The following is an 18,411-nucleotide window of genomic DNA, read 5'->3' as shown; positions in this document are numbered from 1 at the left end:
CGCATTCGAAAAAAATGATAATAAAATCACGAAAATCGTGAAGTCTCACAAAAAATATTGGGTGCGGAAACTGATATCAACTTAAAAATACAATATAAAACACTTCTTCCAATCTGTAATGGCTGTACATCTGATAGGAAGAAATAACCCACTCCACCTATTTTAAAATTGAATGCAATCGGAACCACTGTACACTTTTTTACGCCTTATACGGAGATGTTCAAGCAAGCGATCGCGAAGACACTGGGTTATGGCTTTGGCAATGTTGTGACAGTAAAATTGTTGTTTTCAAATATCTGGGAGATAGACTTTTGTTGAATTTGCAGTAATTAATTCCGATTGTGCACGAGGTCGAAGTTTTTTATCGCTGAACTGATGGAATGTCAATACCCTCGAACAATTGAAATTTGCATTGAACATGTACTGTGAGTTGAGGTGTACATCGTAACGTCTACGATATACCGTATAGGAACTAGACTAAGATTTTTACCTTTAAAATTCGTTGATGTATCTTACAGCGTTAATGAATATTTTGCATAATTAATTCTTTTTGGTAATTAGGCTATATCTTAAGAATACATACTTCAAATTCAATATAATTTAGTACATACGTTAACCATAAAAAAACACATATGTCCTATCAATTTTGTTGATGCACCGTACAGTGTTAATGAACAATTTGCATAATTAATGATTTTCGGTAATTAGGCTATATCTTAAGAATGCATACTTCAATTCCAATATAATTCAGTACACACGTTAACCATAACAATTGCATATGTCCTGTAAAACTTGTTGGTGTACCTTTCAGTGTTAATGAATAATTTGCATAATTAATGATTCTTGGTAATTAGGCTATATCTTACGACTGAATGCTTCAATTTCAATATAATTCAGTACATACATTAACCATAACAAATTGTATATGTCCTATAAAGTTAGTTGATGCACCGTACAGTGTTAATGAATAATTTGCATAATTAATGATTTTCGGTAATTAGGCTATATCTTAAGAATGCATACTTCAATTCCAATATAATTCAGTACACACGTTAACCATAACAATCACATATGTCCTGTAAAGTTTGTTGGTGTACCTTTCAGTGTTAATGAATAATTTGCATAATTAATCATTCTTGGTAATTAGGCTATATCTTACGACTGCATGCTTCAATTTCAATACAATTCAGTACATACATTAACCATAACAAATTGTGTATGTCCTATAAAGTTAGTTGAAACACCTTACAGTGTTAATGAATAATTTGTATAATTAACGATTTTCTGTAATTAGGCTATATCTTAAGACTACATTAAGCAGTATCATACACTCTTACATACATTAACCTAAGAAAGCACGCTGGTCTAAAAAAACAAAGCCTGTTACCATAGTTTTTTTTAGTTTAATGAGTTATTTGCATAATTAGCAATTCCCTTACGGGATGCATTCAGTTTAAATCTGGTTACTACTCGTCTTTGCCTTGTAGTGACAAGGCAGGAACATCTCAGCAGGGACTAATCGTCAATTGATGATATTGTACATACCATTAGAACAATGATACATCATTGTGTCAAAAATAATTGATATATTATTGTCTGTTAGGGACCAGTCAGTTTCTTCAGCCTGGGGGGGGGGGGGCGGTGGATTCTTAAATTGGGCCGACAAAGGCTAAAACATGATGCCCCCCCCCATATATATATAATATTCACATGACAGGTATTTTTTTATCGTGGCTCAGTGTGGACTGCTTGACTGTCTTGCATCTACTTTATAAGATCCCGGGTTAGCACTATCATAATTATAATTATTGACTACACAGGGTAAATATATTCCAAAAGGAGTTTAATATCATCTTGACAGTGGAAGATATGGGAAAGCTTGAGCAGGGAATATGTATATATCTTATGGGGGTCCTAGGGGGTCACCCCTAGAAGCCCTGGTTTTTTTACTCTGAAAAGTCAATTTTGAGACTATTCAGGCCCTTTCAGACAATATTTTCCAAGCTTTACAAGACAGCACCAACATGTAAAAAGAAAAAATGTATTTGAAATATTAAGTTTCATAGCATCTTGACAGTAAGAGGTAGGGGGAAGAGCTTGAGACTGGGATGTGTACACCTCATGTAGTGGGGGGGGGTTCCTAGGGGTCTCCCCCTAGAAGTCCTGGAGGTTTTTTACTCTGAAAAGTCAATTTTGAGACTATTCAGACCCTTTCAGACAATAATTTCCAAGCTTTACAAGAAAGACAGCACCAACATGTAAAAAGCAACTACACAGGGTTGAAATATTTTTGAAATATACTTTGATAACATCTTGACAGTTAGAGGGGAAGAGCTTGAAACTGGGATATGCCCACCTCATGTGGAGGATCCAAAGGGGTCTCCCTCTAGAAGTCCTGGAGGATTTTTACTCTTAAAGCCAATTTTAGGCTATTCAGACCCTTTCAAGCAATAACTTAATCCATGCTTTACAAGACAGCACTATAACGTCAGAAACTATTCTTTATAACTCACAAAGGATTGACATATCTTCTTAAACAGTTAAAGGGCATCATTGTTTACATGTAGTAAAGGTCAGCACATCTACTGGTAGTATCATTGGTAGGGGAGATTTGGAGTTTAAGGCAATTTTAGACTACCTTGGCAAACATTTCACATCTTTAAAAGACTATCATCTCAAATTAGAATTGGGTGAAAATATTTAAGAAAAGTTTAATACCATTATGACTGTAAAAAGGTTGTTGGTGCATCTGAGTGTTGGTTGAATGCTTGAGTGACCTCTGGGGTGAGGGAGTTCTTGGGCATTTTCCCCTGGCAGATCTGCATTTTTTTTGCTTCTATTAAGGCAATGTTTAGGTTATTCATAGCCCTTTAGGTAATATTTCCAAGCTTCGAATAGCTAACATATTAACATAAATGTAAGTTATGTAAGTTTTAAATGAGTTTCCCATGTAACATAAAAATGGCCCCGTAACATTGGTATAGTGGCATTAATATTGCATGTATAGTAAATAAAGTCACCGGTATGTTAGAGAACTTTAGGTGGTCATAGCTAGTGTATAATAGAAACTGGAATGTGATGAGATGTGGTGATTTGTAGTGTCAATAACATGTAGTGTCCAAATAGAAAGTGTATTAATCCCTTCTGACAATTTATAGTGACGAGTAGGGAACATTTTAGATTAACTTCTTTTATAAACTATCTATGAAGATTACCATTACGAAACCTTCAAGTGCACTTTTGCCCCAAAGTGCAATATAACAATATATATAACTGATTGTGAAACAGCCAAGCATTTACATGACATGTTCTGTAACTAGTGTGGTAGCTAGGTAATACATGTATATGTATATGTATAGTTATGTTTGAACTAATAAGTAAGAGTTCATGTAAGAAACAGGGAGAAAAACAAATATTTACATGTACCACATTTCAGACAATTTGCTATATGCCATTGTAGAAAAAGAATTTTTTTCTTCTATCACAATCCAAAACACAACGACCCCCCCCCCCCCATCCACAATTTTGAAAACAGCATGACCCCCCCTACTGCCAATTTCAAAAACAGGGTGACCCCCCTCCCAATCCACCGGTCCCCCCTAGGCCGAAGAAACTGACTGGTCCCTTAGATTCAACGTTGAACTATGTATCATACGTTAATATTAATATTTTTGTTTGAACGGATTGTGTAAGTTTTCAGGGATGCGAATTTGTTGGTCAATATTGTTGTACCATATACACATACAATGTACATGTAGTTCCAATTCTGATTCACGATCGATATTGTAATCCTTACGGTGACGGTGTGGAAACCAGTACATGCACACTAAGTGATGATCGGGTTGGGTTGTTAGTAATGTTATGAAGTATTTACATTTGATATAATTATCACAATTACGTCGTTGATGCATTTTTTTCAATATTCACATATCACTATTGTGATGTCCTATTTTGCCCATAGTGCCTCCGTATTCTGTTGGTGAATCGCCACCATCGTATGTGGGGTAGGACCAACTCGGCCCATTGCCAACTCGGCCCATCGCCAACTCGGCCCACGTGATATCTTTCACTGTCAAGATGATATTAAACTCCTTTTGGAATATATTTACCCTGTGTAGTCAATAATTACAATTATGATAGTGCTAAACCAGGATATTATAAAGTAGATGCAACAGACAGTCAAGCAGTCCACACTGAGCCACGATAAAAAAATACCTGTCATGTGAATATTATATATATATATGGGGGGGGGGGGGGGCATCATGTTTTAGAATTAAGTGAGAGGGGGGTCAGCCTGTTTTTCATTTTACAGATGGGGGGGGGGGTCAGTGACCCTTTGTCGGCCCAATTTAAGAATCCACCGTGCCCCCCCCCCCCCCCCCCCCCCCAGGCTGAAGAAACTGGCTGGTCCCTAACAGACAATAATATATTAATTATTTTTGACACAATGATGTATCATTGTTCTAATGGTATGTACAATATCATCAATTGACGATTAGTCCCTGCTGAGATGTTCCTGCCTTGTCACTACAAGGCAAAGACGAGTAGTAACCAGATTTAAACTGAATGCCTCCCGTAAGGGAATCGCTAATTATGCAAATAACTCATTAAACTAAAAAAAACTATGGTAACAGGCTTTGTTTTTTTAGACCAGCGTGCTTTCTTAGGTTAATGTATGTAAGAGTGTATGATACTGCTTAATGCAGTCTTAAGATATAGCCTAATTACAGAAAATCATTAATTATACAAATTATTCATTAACACTGTAAGGTGTTTCAACTAACTTTATAGGACATACACAATTTGTTATGGTTAATGTATGTACTGAATTGTATTGAAATTGAAGCATGCAGTCGTAAGATATAGCCTAATTACCAAGAATGATTAATTATGCAAATTATTCATTAACACTGAAAGGTACACCAACAAACTTTACAGGACATATGCAATTGTTATGGTTAACGTGTGTACTGAATTATATTGGAATTGAAGTATGTATTCTTAAGATATAGCCTAATTACCGAAAATCATTAATTATGCAAATTATTCATTAACACTGTATGGTACATCAACTAACCTTATAGGACATATACAATTTGTTATGGTTAATGTATGTACTGAATTATATTGAAATTGAAGTATGCAGTCGTAAGATATAGCCTAATTACCAAGAATCATTAATTATGCAAATTATTCATTAACACTGAAAGGTACACCAACAAGTTTTACAGGACATATGCAATTGTTATGGTTAACGTGTATACTGAATTATATTGGAATTGAAGTATGCATTCTTAAGATATAGCCTAATTACCGAAAATCATTAATTATACAAATTATTCATTAACACTGTATGGTGCATCAACAAAATTGATAGGACATATGTGTTTTTTTTATGGTTAACGTATGTACTAAATTATGTTGAATTTGAAGTATGTATTCTTAAGATATAGCCTAATTACCAAAAATAATTAATTATACAAAATATTCATTAACGCTGTAAGATACATCAACGAATTTTAAAGGTAAAACTCCTAGTCTAGTTCCTATACGGTATATCGTAGATGTTACGATGTACACCTCAACTCACAGTACATGTTCAATGCAAATTTCAATTGTTCGAGGGTATTGACATTCCATCAGTTCAGCGATAAAAAGCGATGGGAAGACTCTATACCGATCGGGTCAGGATGGTGTGTTTTTTACTGTATACCAAATAGGCCAGGATGGGAAGTTTTACTGTATACCAAATAGGCCAGGATGGAAAGTTTTACTGTATACCAAATGGGCCAGGACGGTGTGTTTTACTGTATACCAAATCTACCTATCTATCTATCTATCCAGTAAGTATCTATATATCTATATGCATGCATGTATGTGTGTATGTATGTATGTATGTATGTATGTATGTATGTATGTATGTATGTATGTATGTGTATGTATGTGTATGTATGTGTATGTATGTATGTATCTATCTATCTATCTATCTATTGTTCTATCTATATATCTATCTAGTAAGTATATATATATATATATATATATATATATATATATATATATATATATATATATATATATATATATATATATATATATATATATATATATATATATATATATAAATATATATATATATATTTATAGAAAGATTGGCCCGCTTGATGGGAAATGCCAATCAGATAATATCGTCTACAGGGCCCAGGTCAAAATAAACAACAGAGATACCAAATCCAACATTGGCTCAACAGATAACAGCTTCAAAACGCGTTACGGCAACCACAAGTGTTCTTTCGCCAATAACAAATATGGAAATTGTACTGAACTTTCAAAGTGTGTCTGGAAAATAAAGGAGTCGGGCCACCAGTATTCCATCAACTGGGCTATCATTCCCCATGCAGCCGCCTACTCTAATGCAACAAAAAGGTGCAACCTGTGTCTTACAGAGATGTTTATCATCAGTGCAAATAAATTGGGACTCCTTAATAAACGATCAGAACTGATTTCAAAGTGCCGCCATGAAAACAAATACATTCTTTCATTCCACCATGTCAAACCTCAACGCGCATCACATCCGGGTACCAGTTCTTCTGCGAGTTCGAATTCCATCACTTGAATTTCCATTACAATTTAGTCGTCTGAAGATCGCATTCAAGCGTGAAACTCTGAGTAACGGCTCCGTACCATAACCTGTGTATTTTGTGTGTATATATATATATATATATATATATATATATATATATATATATATATATATATATATATATATATATAATTAGTGTACTAAAGACAGAAATAAGTCTGACTGGACTTTTCCTTTAAGTTGATACCAGTAATAAATACAAGTGCACTAAAGACAGAAATAAGTCTGACTGGACTTTTCTTTTAATACTATATAGGGTGAGGTAAATACAACCAGAGATAAATAGAATTGGTATATTGGTTTTACAGAGATGCAACATTTTATCATTTAAACTTAAATTTTTTTCATACTGACTGGTCAGTTGGTGACTGTAGCTGTAGTGACGTCCAATGCGGTATTGTAGTACTGGAGTAAAGAAGTGCAGACAAAATGAACACAAACAAGATTGCAATATATATAGCTAACATTACAATACTACAAAAACACAAACTGTACAGTGCAACCCAAAAAATAAAATGTATTTGTTTTCAACAATACCTGAACGGATGAATAGATGTACATGTTCTTGAGTGTCATAAATGTCAAGAACCAATGAGATGACACCTTACAAAAATTGAAATGTTACCAAGAATGCACCATGAGTACTACTACACTCAATGCACCAATCAAATCAAAGGATGCATATCTCATTCATGATCTCAGCAAATCAGAATTATGGTAAACTTCCTAATTTCAGACAAATTTACAAATATCGCTAATAAATGAAAATTGAAAACTCATGTCTGTGTGTAAAGAAAACCCAAGTGTTTTTAGCTAATAACACAGAATAACAAGGAACAACTATCAACGTTTCCCTTTCATTTTATAAAAATTCTAAACAAGAGAAATAACATTGCCATGTTTCTGTGGTTAACCCAAACACAGTCTGATATGATTACATATTTGTATCAACTAGTTATCACCATTTCCTATCACACTGTATTTGTATCAATTAGTTATCACCATTTCCTATCACACTGTATTTGTATCAACTAGTTATCACCATTTCCTATCACGCTGTATTTGTATCAACTAGTTATCACCATTTCCTATCACGCTGTATTTGTATCAACTAGTTATCACCATTTCCTATCACGCTGTATTTGTATCAACTAGTTATCACCATTTCCTATCACACTGTATTTGTATCAACTAGTTATCACCATTTCCTATCACGCTGTATTTGTATCAACTAGTTATCACCATTTCCTATCACGCTGTATTTGTATCAACTAGTTATCACCATTTCCTATCACACTGTATTTGTATCAACTAGTTATCACCATTTCCTATCACGCTGTATTTGTATCAACTAGTTATCACCATTTCCTATCACGCTGTATTTGTATCAACTAGTTATCACCATTTCCTATCACGCTGTATTTTCATTCTCCTTTTCTTCCTTGTCTTCTGAATTAGGTGCTGTGTCAAGTCCACTGTCTGATGATAAATTCAGATCATCAAAATTCTGGAATACAAAAAAAATGAAAGCATTTTTTCAAAAATTTCTCTCATTTCTAACTCTCATTACTACCTCACCTATAACTCTCTCATTACTAATGCACCTCTAACTCTCTCATTACTAACGCACCTCTAACTCTCTCATTACTAACTCACCTCTAACTCTCTCATTACTAACTCACCTCTAACGCTCTAATTACTAACCCACCTCTAACTCATTACTAACTCACCTCTAACTTCCATTACTAACTCACGTCTAACTCAGTTATTACTAACCCACCCCTAACTCATTACTAACCCACCCCTAACTCATTACTAACTCACCTCTAACTCATTACTACCTCACCTCTCTCATTACTAATGCACCTCTAACTCTCATTACTAACTCACATCTAACTCTCTCATTACTAACTCACCTCTAACTCTCATTACTACCTCATCTCTAACTCAGTTATTACTAACTCACCTCTAACTCATAACTAACTCACCTCTAACTCATTACTACCTCACCTCTAACTCTCAGTACTAACTCACATCTAACTCTCATTACTAGCTCACCTCTAACTCTCATTACTAACTCAACTCTAACTCATTTACTAATTCACCTCTAACGCTTTCTGACATGCACATTCTATGATTACTGAGTACATTCTATGAGTACTGAGCACATTCTATGATTACTGAGTACATTCTATGATTACTGAGTACATTCTATGAGTACTGAGTACATTCTATGATTACTGAGTACATTCTATGAGTACTGAGTACATTCTGTGATTACTGAGTACATTCTATGAGTACTGAGCACATTCTATGAGTACTGAGTACATTCTATGATTACTGAGCACATTCTATGATTACTGGGTACATTGTATGAGTACTGAGTACATTCTATGATTACTGAGTACATTCTATGAGTACTGAGTACATTCTATGAGTACTGAGTACATTCTATGATTACTGAGTACATTCTATGATTACTGAGTACATTCTATGAGTACTGAGTACATTCTATGAGTACTGAGTACATTCTATGATTACTGAGTACATTCTATGAGTACTGAGTACATTCTATGAGTACTGAGCACATTCTATGAGTACTGAGCACATTCTATGAGTACTGAGCACATTCTATGAGTACTGAGCACATTCTATGATTACTGAGCACATTCTATGAGTACTGAGCACATTCTATGATTACTGAGCACATTCTATGAGTACTGAGTACATTCTATGATTACTGAGTACATTCTATGAGTACTGAGTACATTCTATGAGTACTGAGTACATTCTATGAGTACTGAGCACATTCTATGATTACTGAGTACATTCTATGAGTACTGAGCACATTCTATGAGTACTGAGTACATTCTATGAGTACTGAGTACATTCTATGATTACTGAGTACATTCTATGATTACTGAGTATTCTATTAGTACTGAGCACATTCTATGATTACTGAGTACATTCTATGATTACTGAGTATTCTATTAGTACTGAGCACATTCTATGATTACTGAGTACATTCTATGAGTACTGAGTACATTCTATGATTACTGAGTACATTCTATGAGTACTGAGTACATTCTATGATTACTGAGTACATTCTATGAGTACTGAGCACATTCTATGATTACTGAGTACATTCTATGATTACTGAGCACATTCTATGATTACTGAGTACATTCTATGAGTACTGAGTACATTCTATGATTACTGAGTACATTCTATGATTACTGAGCACATTCTGAGTACTGAGCATATTCTATGAGTACTGAGTACATTCTATGAGTACTGAGTACATTCTATGATTACTGAGTACATTCTATGAGTACTGAGTACATTCTATGATTACTGAGTACATTCTATGATTACTGAGTACATTCTATGATTACTGAGCACATTCTATGAGTACTGAGCACATTCTATGAGTACTGAGTACATTCTATGATTACTGGGTACATTGTATGAGTACTGAGCACATTCTATGAGTACTGAGTACATTCTATGATTACTGAGTACATTCTATGATTACTGAGTACATTCTATGATTACTGAGTACATTCTATGAGTACTGAGTACATTCTATGATTACTGAGTACATTCTATGATTACTGAGTACATTCTATGATTACTGAGTACATTCTATGAGTACTGAGCACATTCTATGAGTACTGAGTACATTCTATGAGTACTGAGCACATTCTATGATTACTGAGTACATTCTATGAGTACTGAGCACATTCTATGAGTACTGAGTACATTCTATGAGTACTGAGTACATTCTATGATTACTGAGTACATTCTATGATTACTGAGTATTCTATGAGTACTGAGCACATTCTATGATTACTGAGTACATTCTATGAGTACTGAGTACATTCTATGATTACTGAGTACATTCTATGAGTACTGAGTACATTCTATGATTACTGAGTACATTCTATGAGTACTGAGCACATTCTATGAGTACTGAGTACATTCTATGATTACTGAGCACATTCTATGATTACTGAGTACATTCTATGAGTACTGAGTACATTCTATGATTACTGAGTACATTCTATGATTACTGAGCACATTCTGAGTACTGAGCATATTCTATGAGTACTGAGTACATTCTATGATTACTGAGTACATTCTATGAGTACTGAGTACATTCTATGATTACTGAGTACATTCTATGATTACTGAGTACATTCTATGATTACTGAGTACATTCTATGATTACTGAGTACATTCTATGATTACTGAGTACATTCTATGAGTACTGAGCACATTCTGAGTACTGAGCATATTCTATGAGTACTGAGTACATTCTATGATTACTGAGTACATTCTATGACTACTGAGTACATTCTATGATTACTGAGTACATTCTATGAGTACTGAGCACATTCTATGAGTACTGAGTACATTCTATGATTACTGAGTACATTCTATGAGTACTGATCACATTCTACGAGTACTGAGTACATTCTATGATTACTGAGCACATTCTATGAGTACTGAGTACATTCTATGATTACTGAGCACATTCTATGATTACTGAGTACATTCTATGATTACTGAGTACATTCTATGATTACTGAGTACATTCTATGAGTACTGAGTACATTCTACGAGTACTGAGCACATTCTATGAGTACTGAGTACATTCTATGATTACTGAGCACATTCTATGATTACTGAGTACATTCTATGATTACTGAGTACATTCTACGATTACTGAGTACATTCTACGAGTACTGAGTACATTCTACGAGTACTGAGCACATTCTACGAGTACTGAGTACATTCTATGATTACTGAGCACATTCAATGATTACTGGGTACATTCTATGATTACTGAGCACATTCTATGAGTACTGAGCACATTCTACGAGTACTGAGTACATTCTATGATTACTGAGTACATTCTATGATTACTGAGTACATTCTACGAGTACTGAGTACATTCTACGAGTACTGAGCACATTCTACGAGTACTGAGTACATTCTATGATTACTGAGCACATTCAATGATTACTGGGTACATTCTATGATTACTGAGCACATTCTATGAGTACTGAGCACATTCTACGAGTACTGAGTACATTCTATGATTACTGAGCACATTCAATGATTACTGAGTACATTCTATGAGTACTGAGTACATTGTATGAGTACTGACAATTGTTCACTATTATCATGGTTGTCATTATTTATGGTGGGTAAAATACACTTTTTTCAGCCAATAAGGTGTACCTGATGCCTAATGACAAAAATGTTTGTATATCAGCGCAAGCAAGCTTAGGGTAACATAATTTTTTGAAAATGTATTACCAGTCATTAGAGACATTATTTACTATTTTCACAGTAATTTATCAAATTCACAATATTTTACAACTGAATTTTTCTCAATTTCAAATAAAAGGGCCAATTTTTACAATTTTCTTGCGTTACTTGTGGCCAAATTAAAACATGCATGAGATATTTACATTTCCCCACACTAACATTAGTGCTGGCTAGGTATTTTCTCACTTATATATCTTGTCTGCTATACCTTACTTGATTTGCAGAACGATATCAAAACAGGTGTATGGTATATCTGGTCATAGGTAGAGACAGTAGAATATGGAATCTGCTGTGTTACTAAAATGGGGTCAATTATGATGTCACTTTTTACTGGGTCACTGTATTGCTGAAAAAAAAGTTGCTACAATGTTTCTGAATTAGGACTGGCATGAACAATTTGTAGCATGTGTTGCATGGGTACAGTGACTTTGTTACAGAATTTCACTGGAAAACAAATGGTCACTCCATAACACTGTGTCACCTCCTATGTATGTGGTATATTTCTGACATGCAAACACCTGCTCAGTCAGTTTGCTGTCAGCAGTCAGCTTGGATGTGGACCTTTCATAGTACAAACAAAAACAGCGAGTACCCTAAAAAATTTTCCCAAAAATTAAAGAAATGTCCTTTCCATAACGTCATGTCCTATGTAGCTGAAATGTCATGTCCTATGTAGCTGAAATATAATGTCCTATGTAGCTGAAATGTCATGTCCTATGTAGCTGAAATGTCATGTCCTATGTAGCTTAAATGTCATGTCCTATGTATTTTAAATATCATGTTTGAACAATTCCTGTAAAATAGCACTAGCTTGTCATGTCCTATGTATTTTAAATATCATGTTTGAAAAATTCCTGTAAAATAGCACTAGCTTGTCATGTCCTATGTATCTTAAATATCATGTTTGAACAATTCCTGTAAAATAGCACTAGCTTGTCATGTCCTATGTATTTTAAATGTCATGTTTGAACAATTCCTGTAAAATAGCACTAGCTTGTCATGTCCTATGTATCTTAAATATCATGTTTGAAAAATTCCTGTAAAATAGCACTAGCTTGTCATGTCCTATGTATTTTAAATGTCATGTTTGAACAATTCCTGTAAAATAGCACTAGCTTGTCATGTCCTATGTATCTTAAATATCATGTTTGAAAAATTCCTGTAAAATAGCACTAGCTTGTCATGTCCTATGTATTTTAAATGTCATGTTTGAAAAATTCCTGTAAAATAGCACTAGCTTGTCATGTCCTATGTATCTTAAATATCATGTTTGAAAAATTCCTGTAAAATAGCACTAGCTTGTCATGTCCTATGTATCTTAAATATCATGTTTGAAAAATTCCTGTAAAATAGCACTAGCTTGTCATGTCCTATGTATCTTAAATATCATGTTTGACAAATTCCTGTAAAATAGCACTAGCTTGTCATGTCCTATGTATCTTAAATGTCATGTTTGACAAATTCCTGTAAAATAGCACTAGCTTGTCATGTCCTATGTATTTTAAATGTCATGTTTGACAAATTCCTGTAAAATAGCACTAGCTTGTCATGTCCTATGTATCTTAAATATCATGTTTGACAAATTCCTGTAAAATAGCACTAGCTTGTCAGTGAAACGGGTAAAAAACTGTACAGAAATGTTACAATATATATCTCTAAACCACTGAAAACTTGAATTCTTGTGCACTAAAATTAACAGTTTTTTATGTTTAACATGAATTCAAAATTTTTTTGGATTATGACTTGTACAAGTACCCAATTCAGACCATTTTCAAAACCTGGTTTAATGTTTTCTGTTTTTCAATATATTTGCATGAAGGCTAATAGAAGAAACTTATTAAATATATTCAGCAGTTACCTAACAGTTTTGTAGAAGCCCTTTTCTGAGTGAAACTTTGTCATGTCCAATGTAACAAAAATCCTGTCAAAATTAATACAGTTATTTAACAAGCAGGGGGCATGCACATTTGTGATTTTCAGAAGACTTGTACACCAGAAACACTTATTTTCTCAACATTTACACAAAAAGATCCTACAAAATATGCAAAACTGAAAAAATACAACAAATAGTATACCACCCATTTATTTTAGATGGTTTTCAGATATTTCTTCCTTAGAAAGACTGGTAAAATTGTTTTAAAATCAGTATGCTGTTGTGCTGTTTCAGATTGTGACCCTTACGGTGTTTTATTGTACTTTTGAAGTTTTATTACATCATTAAAAAATTACTATCTGAATGCATTGATACAGTGTTGTCTCCAAGGTTAATATTCATCATTGACAAGTAACTATTCTCAGAAATAATGCACATAATATTCACTTTGCCTTGAGTTTCTTAGTATTAAGCACATAGTTCTGGACTACTTTCTGTGCTAACATCTTCCAGGCAATTAAATTTCATCATGAGATGGAAAAATAAAACTTTGAAAGAAATTAAAGTTTTCTCCCTTTTAAGAGCTCTTCCATTTTGTCACATCCTATGTACATGTAGGTGTTGTGCCAAAGTTAACAGGATAATTCACTTGCAGAATCACTTTGCAGAAGCACAGTACTAAAAAGAGCGACAATGATTGCTGTTAAGAACTGAGAGAGTGGCAGAACAGGATATTAATCAAGAAACATCTATTGACAACTATTTAAAGTTATTGTACCATTCTTATTTAAGTAGAATACTTGATTAAAAAAAAATGAATTTGCCTCACAACAGTAAGTTTTTTATCCATTTCTGATTATGTCACATCCTATGTAGGCAATTTGCATAGGTTATTTTCCTTCTTTATTGTGAATAGGTCTGATGTCCAGATTTGGATAAAGATACAATAAAGAATTATTATTATTATTATTATTATTATTATTATTATCATTATTATTATTATTATTACTATAACGTAGCATGGCCGAATCTCAACAAGCGACCTATCGGTCAGAATAGCTCCGCTGGTTTTTTTTTTTTTTTTTTTTTTTTTTTTGGTGACATGTAGAAGTGGTTCAGTTCTTCACTATGCAGTTTTGTTTTAGCGATGTAATAAAGTGGTTACTGGTTTCATATGATGTCTCACTATAAAACACATTTTACACAGAAGTTGGTAATGTATTGTACTTTTATACCATAGTCATCATTTTATAACAAAAATCTACTGTTATGAAAAATTGCACAAAATCTCTGAAAAAAAATGACTGGGAAATGCACACAAGAAAAAGAAAAAAAAGAAGATTTTGAGGTTGGCTATAAATAATTCCAGTGTCTTACAGCTTTAACCCTGGAAAATGTTAATAATGAATGAAATAAACTAGGGATCTAAAATAATTTTGAGGGAATTTGAATTTGAATTTTCTAACAAATTTACCAAGTCAACAACATTCAACTTGTACTAGTTGTAGTAGATATATATAGGGAAGAAATGTATTAATCGCCATCTTAAAGTTTCCGTACGGTGACAATCCCAAGTACCCAGAAGAAAGTCATTCTCAGCCATACGTTACAGTGGTAACACTCGTTCATGTTCGATTACCTTTCATAAAGAAAACACAACGAAATGGTTGAAGTGATCTTTTTTTTAAAAATTTCTTTTCATCACAAAAACAAAATCTGTGTGATCAAAAGTGTTGTAAACTAAACCAGAAAGAATTATCGGACTGGCTAAACTTCCCGCTGAACTGGAGTAAGGTCCAAGCCTCGATAGTACGTGAGGAAATCGTCTCAAACTAGCGATACAACTTTCAAAATATAACTTCACATGTCTTCATTTGTTAGAGTTATACATTTCAAGACGGGTTTTCACTTGAAAAAAAACAATTCTGTGAATAATGACACTCTGAACGCAGCGATTTCTCGGACGATGTTACCACTGTAACGTATGGCTGGCAATGACTTGCTTCCGGGTTAGTCCCTCGTGCATCCGGGTCATTGAGATTGTCGCCGTACGGAAACTCACTTGTGCATTACCACATCGGTAATTTTGACGCTGTAATTTTGCCACCAAGATTGATCATACAAAAACAAAACTCCATAAATGAACCACAAAGTACTTTCCCTTTAAAAATGTGATAATTTTAGAAAGAGTATTATCGTTTTTATTGACGACTGACTCTGTCAAAAATCGTCCCATACACTTCAGTTCAGGCATGCACGACTTCTCATAGAGCTCACTTGATCGTGAGGTGCGTATACTGGAATGAACCATTCTGTAGGAGGGTGGAGAATTTGGATTTGAAGTTTACAACCCTGTTTCAAACAAATATTTGTCATTTGGGCACACAATGCGTAGAATTAAGACTACAGCACATATTACATTGCTTGTTTGACGTCAATAGTGTCTTTTGAAAAGTTGCAGTTTACCTAAAGTCTCGCGGACTGATTTCCAATATGGCGGCGGTCATAATGCTCATTAACATATTCATTTTTTTTTAAAATTACAAAAAAAAATCATAAAAAATACAAAAGAAGACGTGCTGACTTGAAATTAACAAATCTAAGTAAGCTACCCCTGCGCATCAACGCACCAGATATCAAAGCAATCTGACAAGAAGTTTTCAAGGAGATGATGAAAATGACATTTTATGAAAAAAAATCATAACAAATTGAAAATGGCACAGATCAACTTGGCATGAACAAATCTGAATAGCCTCCCCCTAGGGAACATGCACACCAAATATCGAAGAATTCTGACTGTCACTTTCGGAGTAGATAATGAAAATATAAAAGTTTGACGGACACCTATGATTCACTCTACTCTCTATACTCTATACAACCTATACCTAAAGCTACGCTTTCAGCCTTCGCTGACAGCGGAGCTAAAATTTTTGCAAAAAGTTATCTTTTCACATATACTGTAATAGACATTAGGTGTCCTACTTTCCTACTAGGATGGAAAATAATACCAACTGAGAAATTTATTTTTTGGTAACTTTGTCCACCAAAATGGTACCCTAAGCTTGCCTGCACTGATATATGCCTATCCCTGTTGTTATCTTTACAATGATATACACAATCATTTGGTTATTGCCATGGGTGTGGTCTTGTTGCTAGGCAGACATGTATCCACTTTCTTGGATATATATATCCACTAGCCTAACTAATCTTGTTGTTTTCTTTGCAATACACACCACCATTGGACTACTGCTATTGACCATGCTGCTAGATACATTTGTATACATTTTTAAATGTTTACTCACTTGCCTACCCATCCCTGTATCTTTGCAATATACATCATCATTGGACTTTTGCTATACGCATGGTCTTGTTGCTATGTAAATTTGCATAGTTTTGAATGTTTATTCATTTGCTTCCTTGTTCCTGTATCTTTGCAATATACATCACCATTTGACTGTTGCTATGAATGAGGTCTAGTTGCTAGGCATTTTTGCACACATTTTTTGAATGTTTATTCACTAGTCCACCCAAAAATGCAATATGTACTTCTACTTTGCTGTTGCTATGTGCATGGATTTGCATTGACCAAAAATACCCCCAAAATCGCTGATTTCTATCAAATAGACATGAACAAATCTGAATAAACAATTCGACCATCAGTTTTGGAGAAGTTGAAAATATCATTTTTGACCAAAAATACCAAAAGAAATTGGTAAAAATAGAAAATGACTGATAGTAGCTTGTCATGAACAAATCTGAATAGACTCACTCCACAGAACATGCATATCAAATATCAAAGCAATTCAACCACTGGTTTCAAAGAAGTTTAAAGTTATCAAAATTAGCTAAAAAAAACTCTCTACAAATCAATTTGGAATTAACAAACCTGAATAGGACATGCACACCCAATATCAAAGCATTCTCACTGTCCTTTACAGGGTAAGGGGGTGTGGTTATGTAATGCAATATAACCACTAGACCAAAGTTCAAGGGATGTTCCATTATCCTGTAGGGGTGTTTTCATGTTTGAAGTGTGTTTCTCCCACTGCATGTGTATGTTGTCTACATTGCCAATTGGCAGTATTTTGACTAACTAACCTCTAATTCTCTCATTACTTCATCCATAAAGTCTGTGGAGTTCTCTTTGTATGCTACAGCTAGTTTAATGGCTTGTCTAAATAACTGAAAACAAATACACAAAATTCACAAGATTATTAGTACAGATGAAAAAAAATCTAGTATAATTGAAAAAAAATGCACAAAATTTGCAAGATTATTAGTACAATAACTAAGACTGGAAGACACTCAGTTGAAGGCAGATAGATGTCAATGACGAGAAGACACTTAGTTAAAGGCTTACTGCACAGTACATGTACAACTTACTATGTTATAAGCACAGTATAATTTACTATGTTATATAAGCACTGTACAACTTACTATGTTATAAGCACTGTACAACTTACTACGTTATAAGCACTGAACAACTTACTATGTTATAATCACTGTACAACTTACTATGTTATAATCACTGTACAACTTACTACGTTATAAGCACTGTACA

General features: G+C 34.0%; 1 protein-coding gene across 1 annotated transcript in view; it reads right to left on the bottom strand.

Annotated features, from left to right (window-relative positions):
• Positions 1–7,112: 7,112 nt before the first annotated feature.
• LOC144450644 (rab-like protein 2A) overlaps positions 7,113–18,411 on the bottom strand; it is a 31,136-nt gene continuing 19,837 nt past the window's right edge. Inside the window, exons 5-6 of the mRNA XM_078141289.1 lie at positions 17,949–18,032; positions 7,113–8,147 (exon numbers count right to left, since the gene is read on the bottom strand). Coding sequence (XP_077997415.1) covers positions 8,052–8,147; positions 17,949–18,032 — 180 coding nt within the window. The 3' untranslated portion in view covers positions 7,113–8,051. The remainder of the gene's footprint in view (positions 8,148–17,948; positions 18,033–18,411) is intronic.

Source organism: Glandiceps talaboti, chromosome 20 (assembly GCF_964340395.1).
Source record: "Glandiceps talaboti chromosome 20, keGlaTala1.1, whole genome shotgun sequence".
Lineage (NCBI taxonomy): Eukaryota > Metazoa > Hemichordata > Enteropneusta > Spengelidae > Glandiceps > Glandiceps talaboti.
This window is presented reverse-complemented; position numbering and strand designations above follow the sequence as displayed.